At 39.4% G+C, this 7,424-nt stretch overlaps 3 protein-coding genes across 3 annotated transcripts in view; 2 read left to right on the top strand and 1 right to left on the bottom strand.

Moving 5' to 3' along the window:
• The window catches only part of LOC138031342 (palmitoyltransferase ZDHHC12-A-like), a 7,289-nt gene extending 6,616 nt beyond the window's left edge, over positions 1-673 (top strand). Inside the window, exon 4 of the mRNA XM_068879050.1 lies at positions 85-673. Within this exon, the coding sequence (XP_068735151.1) occupies positions 85-397 (313 nt within the window). The 3' untranslated portion in view covers positions 398-673. The remainder of the gene's footprint in view (positions 1-84) is intronic.
• LOC138031474 (TNF receptor-associated factor 2-like) overlaps positions 1-7,424 on the bottom strand; it is a 527,459-nt gene that overhangs the window by 260,515 nt on the left and 259,520 nt on the right. The window lies entirely within an intron of this gene.
• LOC138031326 (uncharacterized) overlaps positions 5,904-7,424 on the top strand; it is a 30,225-nt gene continuing 28,704 nt past the window's right edge. Inside the window, exon 1 of the mRNA XM_068879037.1 lies at positions 5,904-6,036. Coding sequence (XP_068735138.1) covers positions 5,996-6,036 — 41 coding nt within the window. The 5' untranslated portion in view covers positions 5,904-5,995. The remainder of the gene's footprint in view (positions 6,037-7,424) is intronic.

Raw genomic sequence — 7,424 nt, 5'->3', positions numbered from 1 at the left:
GGTGCATTATTTTGGATTAATTGAATTTCACGGAAATGGCTTATGTTGTATCATCATTGACTTGCTTACTTTTTTTGTTCCAAGGTATGCTTTTATACACAAGGAAACATGGTTGGACTGGTTTCTTGCAAATGGTCTTTTCATTCTCGCCATGTTTGTACTTTGCCTGACTTTCATTGTGGTTTCTCTTTTATTTTGTTGTCACTCATATTTAATGATCACAGCACAGACAACTTGGGAATACATGTCGCGATCAAGAATTTCTTATTTAAAGACCCTTAGTGAAGATGTGAATCCTTTTGATCAAGGTGTTGTCTGTAATGTGTACAGCTTTCTCTGTCGGTGTAGGGTACAGAAATGGGAAGTCTTGTTACGACAAAGAGATCGCTGGGCATAGAACTTCTCATGAAACATTCTCTGATATTATTATAATAATATAAAAAATAAATAAATAATGTTATCAAGCCTGGTTTAGTATCTCTCATGGATGAGATTTATAGTTGCCTTTACGTCATGACTTTGAGGATGAGTACAAGTTATAAATGTAGCCACGGCAATGTAATCATTGTTATTATTATTATTATTATTATTATTATTATTATTATTATTATTATTATTATTATTATTATTATTATTATATTTTTTTTTTATTAAAACTAGTCAAGAATTGAAAGATACTTCACTTTAATTTCTGTTTGCAAAATGAGCACAAATAATAATAGTTTGTGAAAATCTGTATATCGGTACCTACACGTATGTTGGTGTCCCTGAGCAAAGACACAGCTGCTATATTGGTGTCCCAAGTAATCCATAAGGAGGAATTAATTTCAATTCTAAGGCAAACATTTTTAGTTGTTTTTCATTATAGTGCAAACAAAAAATTATTTATTTTTGAAGGTGTTTTTCTTGTTACTTGTCCTAAACAGAAAGTTTCACAAGTATGAAACGGCCTATAAATAGCTTATAATAATATTTAGTGTTTCAACAACAATATGCATTCTTGCCTGTATCATATAAATAATATAATATGCGAAACAAGAAAGACTAGAGTTCGGAACCAGTGTTTCGGGGCATCTGGCACCACCCTCAAGCCACTCAAAGCTTGAAGGTCAACCGAAAGAATATAAGTGTACTGTGCATCCCCACAGTAGATCCCTGAAGGAAGAAACGAATTTTACCACACTCGTAATCTTCACTCCATGTGGTCACTCTTTTTTTTCTACACATGCGCATGTCTTTTACCCAACTTATAAACAGGGTAGGGAGGGTACGTTAGAACCGTGTCTAATTTACATGACGTTAAAAAATTCTTAATAATTTTGCCTTAATTGACTCGGATTGGACGTCGAGCGAAGGTCTGAAATCTTTGATGAATAATTTACGAGACAGTCGAATTTCGATTATTTCTTTACGTTAAAAAATTCGATTGTTAAGATCCACACAGTGTTAGTTGGACGATTTTAAAGAACGTATCATATAACAATAGACACTATTATTATTCAATGAGCTGGAAATAAGTGCCCCTGTATATTGTAACACTATTGGGTTTATAAACTGAGTTGATAAAAGTAAATGACCACCGTAGAAAAATTTGACAGCTGACGTTTCGAGCGTTAGTCCTTCGTCAGAGCGAATTTCAATTCGCGCGTTCAATTCGCACTGACGACTGAAGGGTAAGCTCGATTTCCAGCGGTGTTGGGAGTGCGTGCATGCGCTTAACATCCTCCCAACAAACGGCTGAACCACTGGTCCGCTTCGTTTGTTTGTGACGTAGCACCCGTCGCAATTGTATTTTGTATTCAGCCAATTGTATTTTGTACTTGGTAGGCAGACGACTTTCTGATTGGTGGAATATACAGTTGGCTGAACCAGTGAGCCAACCGTGGTGTGCGCGGAGGAACGCGGGCGCTTAAAACGACTGGTCAATCGAGCCAAACTGAAGGACTAACGCTCGAAACGTCAGTGATTTCTCTACGGTGGTCAATTGATAAACCCATTTGTTTTTCACTTCTCTACCAGTTTACTATGGTGTAGCTTGGTAGGTAGGTAGGTAAAGTCTGCTACGATCCTAGAAGGCCCATCAGGCCGGCGCTTATCTCCGGTTTCTGTAGCACTCTTCCCTGGATGGGATGCCAGTCCATCGCAGGGTTACCCCCAGCATTAAATTCGCCGGTACCCATTTATACACCTGTGAGAGGAGAGGCACCGTGAGAGTTAAGTGTCTTGCCCAAGAACACAACACAATAGGGCCGTTTATACGAGAGAAAATAAGCCGCGGCTTACTCTGGCCGTGGCGTACATAATACGCGAAAGGAACTATTTATACGAGTATAAACTCCCCGGCCAGGATAAGCCGTGAAGGCAGATTTTGTACCATTTATACGGGGTGTTCGCGTCTCATGTAAGCCGCGGCCCTTTTGTCCCCGGCCAGGATGCGAACCCGGTCCACTCGTTCGGAGTCGAGCACGCTAACCATGAGGTAACCGCGCCTCCTTTCAGCTTGGACTCCTTTGTAATGTTTGCCCGGCAATATTTTCTTCAGTGCGTAAGGTCACAGAAAAACTCTTTGTCATGGAAAATCTTACCAGTCCGTTTTTTTTTGAATACGTAAGCTTGTCAATCAAATTTTGAGTGTCATTTTATGCAAATTAGTGTCCTTAATTCTTTGACCATCAACTGATCTTTGGTGACTTGAAACTAGTGTAAGCATGGTTTCGAATCGCTAGTTTGACTTGCTCATGTCTCAATAAATCGCTTTAATAGGAGAGCATGGCATATGAATGGAGTTTGTTGTTATTTGCCGCGTCCTTCAACGAATACCGCTACGTGAACACAATGGTGGCCGGGTATTGTTGCAGTTATTCTTCAACTGAATTTAATTAAAATTGACCGTTACCACCGCTTTATCTGAGGGTCATTACGAATTAAGTGATCAATTAATTAATTGAAGTTCGCCAAAGCAACTCAAATACAGACTAGACTTCATTTTTACGGTAGTGTAGTGAAGTTCAAAAGTGCACTACACACTATGTCATCTGGGCTGGCTGTCTGACTGTGAGTGAGTGTAAGATTTGTAGGCGTGCAGCGCGTGCATGATTTACGAAACTAATGTACTGTTTTCTTGAATTACAACAATTGATGTTTGTTTGCGGCCCACTTGTCACCTGTTTCCTTTCTTGATTTTCTAATCACTCTTTTCACGTCAACTGAGATCGTCACGCAAGCTCACATTCTACAGACATTCTGCAAGTCAAATAAACAAGGAAAAAATTAACCAGTCGACCATAATATTTTTACTCTCAAAGACCAGGTCAACTTCTCTGCCTGTATTTTGAGAAAATCAACAGTGGTTTCCTCGCAACGGAAAGAAAAACAGAAAACTAATTTTATCTTTATCATTGCGATCGATCAGCAAAAAATGTTGATTTCATCAGCTTGTTTCCGTTGAAATTCCCACAGCGCTGTGCTCAAAAATTTTGCCCAGAGTTGTAAAAAAGATGAGCCCTTCTGAATTAAACGGAACATTAAAAAATCGCAACTTAGTTTTCACATATGTCGAAATCTTTTAGTCATCGAGTGTAAGTACGTTCGGCAACAGTACTTTAATTATGCTGATTGGTCAACAAGTAGATTATAATCGGCTAGTCTGTTTCTGTTAATTTCACTGATAGCCTCTTCGTTCTCTTGTAATTTATTCACGCAATTTTTCGCACCGCTTTTCTTTCATAAAATTATATCTGTATGAAAAATAAAGAAGCGGAAGCGGAAGGTGAGAGCGAAAACAAAGCAGTGCCCCTAACCCTTCAACTCAGTTTTTGGGGGTAGATTTTGACATCTTTCAAGAACTCATTTTCGAAAAAAAAAAATTCACAAATATTGAATCCTTATTTTTTTACAATCGCTTGAAGTTAGTGAAATTTGTAATTTTCTGCGCGCTATAAGCCCCGCTGGACAAATTATTCTCTCCTGGGCTCGTTAGGAACAAGCCAATGAGGAGCGTCTGATATCTAACACTTTTTTTTTTTTATCTGTGACGTAAGAAAAGGACACCATTCCATAACGTAAGAGTGCGAGTTCGAAGATTATTTTTTGAAAACTTACAATTGGTCTGAAAATATGTCGTCTTCCAAAGAGTTTTCCGAATCAAATACGGAAGAGTATCTTTCGGACGATTCGGAATGCCTAGATTTTCAAGAAACAGAGACGGAGCAACGAGAAAACCAAGAACTTCTATCGGAAAGTTCGACTGCCGACAAAGAATCAGATAGCGAATTGCAAGCCTGTATGGACGAGCCTCTCACTGATGAAGAATGGCTCAAAAATTATAGGCAACGACAAGAAGAAGAAGAAAAAAAGCAAGATGAAGTTCTTAAGAAGCGGCTAGCAGACGAAACCAGCGGACTTTAGCCCTCAGATCGCTATCAGAAGGAATCTTATGCATGCCGATTCCTTTCTGTTTATTGTTAGAGTTTCTGCATCCATAAACCACGCACTTTTCAACCATTTCTCAGTGATCTCCGCTAATCTTCACTATCCCAACAACTCAAGCTTGCCCGATGTCCTTTTCTTACGTCACGCTCGATACTTTGGCCGAGTGGGGGACTAATGCGAACGATAGGTGAAAAAATAGTCAAGACCACCTCCATTTTCAGCGCTCGTAAAAAGAGCCCGGATTCAATATTTTTGAATTTTTTTTTCGAAAATAAGTTCTTGAAAGATGTCAAAATCTACCACCAAAAAATAAGTTGAAGGGTTAGGGGCACCTTAAAAGCCTAGCTATTTAAGTCCTCATGTCATTTAACAGCCGCACCGGAAAATAACTGGGTGAAACACGAAGTGTGCTTGGAAGCGTGCTTGAATTTCAACAAATGAGCCCCAAAATCGGGAAGAATTTGTGACGCTGATGAATAATACTGAAGCAGTTTCTTTTTCCAAAACGATGGAATTACCTAGTGATAAATAACCTCGTCTAGTAGAGTAAATTTTTGACTTTGCAGAAAGAATGGTCAACCTCAAGAGTTGGACGATTGTGATATTTGTGTTGAATTCGCATGTTTCTTGTCGACTTTTATAGAGCGGTTTTCAAATGAGTGTCGTAAAACCAAAACCAAAGTAATTACTTTGGCCAATCAAAAAGGACGGAGACAATCCAGTACACCAATCACGATTGGTTTTGGTTTCACTTCTGATTGGTTGAAAAAGTGGGGCGAGAACTTTGAACCAATCACTGAGTGAAGTAATGCAAAACCAAAGTAATTAGCTAATTACTTTCGACACTCAATTGAAAACCGCTCTAACTTGAAAGACAAAAACTAAAACAACAATCCCATGTCTTGCCGTCATTTTGCCACACATATATATTTCGGCTAAATTTCAGAATACCCCGCCACTTATTTGCATCATTAAGTCTCGTTCTTCAAAAGATGCCGCATAGGGGAAACAATAGTGGTTAGCTGTGGCGGGGTATTCTGAAATTGTATTTCCAGTAACACGCAAGGTAACTTGATCACAGGCGGCCGCTGAAATCGATGTTACTTTCGATTTTTGAGATTTATTTTGCAGCCAAAAGATCATGGGCTCCAAAATCGCTGATGGTAACTTTTTATATTCGCGGCGCAAAATTTATGTTGTTTTCATGTCGCAAATTTTCTTGCCGATGTTCTCGATCGACACTTCAAGTTCAGACGTGACGCATATATACCAGAATACATTTCAGAGAAATCTGGGGAAAATCAGTTTCCCTTCACTGCACATAAAGTAAAGAGAAATTTTCAAGCGGTTTGAGGTTATCCGTCACGGTGTTATGTAAACGATGAACTTGTGTTTGGAAAAGGGGCTGTGTCATTCGTCATTTCCTCCATCCCACCCCTACTCCTTCATAATCAGTGACGCATGTCTGTCAAGACATTTAAAAAATACTCCACGACGTGTTGGGCATTCAGCTGCTGTTGCGAGATGAGCACACATTTGTGAACAGTGCATACGTGGTGCGGACATGGGACAAAATTTTGATGCGGCAAACATTCATAGAGAGTGGTAAGCAATTACAGCACGCAAAACTGAAGTGCAGTCGGTGAAATTAAACTGACATCGCCGGAAATCTTCGAAGTCTTGTCAACCGTTAATTAAGCAGATTAAGTGACTTTAAAAACGATAACCGGAGGGATTTCGAAGTACCTGGACACATTTTGTCTTCTGGAAGAGACATTGTTTGTAGGCTAAATAGGACGATGGCGTTCTTGCCGTCTGACTTATTTTTTTAAGACACTGGGTTTCAAAAACGGCAAATACAGAGAGCGTCGTAGAATGATTGATCGTCTGAGAAGAAGTGAACCAGCGGAAACTGGGAACACTGCGTTTGGTGACGATCAGTCCGCATAAGGCCGTAAAACGGAACATGTTTGTAAATCCTGATTAACTTACAACAAGCAAGAATTTGAAGAGATTGGCAAGCAAAAATCTGCGATTGGTAAGAAACGGTTTAATAGTTAAAGACCGACCATTGTTTCTCTTGTCGGTTCCCTGAGGTAACCATCGCACATTATTAGTCACAAATTGCTCAAGCATACAAAGCGAATAACTTATAATTAGTCGACTTTTTCACAGTGATGCACGGGTTATCATTTAAGTTTGAATGAAAACTTAATTGATGCATTTTCAAAATTGGTTATTGTAATTTACGAAGTTTGACTTTTTCGTTATTCTTACAGAACGTAAGGTGGTGTTTTTGTGTGTGTGTGTGTCGCGGCAAGCTCAATTCAGACAGCTCATCGGCACAAGCATTCAGCGCAGTATCGCCGGTTTGTTTTCGAAGGCTATTTTTGCGGTTACATACTATATTCAAGATACTGAAGTAGCTCTTACGGTCTCTCATCCGGTTCTCTAAGAGTCCTATCCGATTCACGAACATTTTCATTCTTGAAATCTAAGAAACCGATCGACCGCAAGGATATAACGTCCATCAAGACAAAATATCCTTTTCCTCCGGCTTCAGTTCGTGTTCTTGTTAATCGAATTTTAATAAACAGTTTGCGTATTTTCAACTCTATATAACTCTTTCAATATTTCGCACTTATCGCGTACAGTATTTCTTATTGATGCGTCACGGGAAACCGCTTCCCGAGGATATTTTTGAAGGAAGGATTAGCCGTTGCTATCTCTGGGACAGTTCTGGGGTTGGCCTAGGACTGGTCGATATCGTCTTGGAATTGATAGTGTACGCTATTAAATTCTCCATTTTTGGCAAGGGAGATGCGGTTACCCTGACACTCAGATTAACCAATAGAGGATTAGTGCACTTCTATAGCGGTACTCGCTATGCAGTCAGCGTGATTTTTAGGAATAAAGTCTGCCTTCAGACCCCAAAGTTTCTTCGCGAAATGTGATAAGCCACTAAAAATTGCCAAATTTTGAGGGAGATTAAC

This window comes from Montipora capricornis, chromosome 2 (genome assembly GCF_036669925.1).
Source record: "Montipora capricornis isolate CH-2021 chromosome 2, ASM3666992v2, whole genome shotgun sequence".
Lineage (NCBI taxonomy): Eukaryota > Metazoa > Cnidaria > Anthozoa > Scleractinia > Acroporidae > Montipora > Montipora capricornis.
The sequence above is the reverse complement of the archived record's forward strand: the minus strand, read 5'-3'. Positions and strand labels throughout refer to the sequence as shown.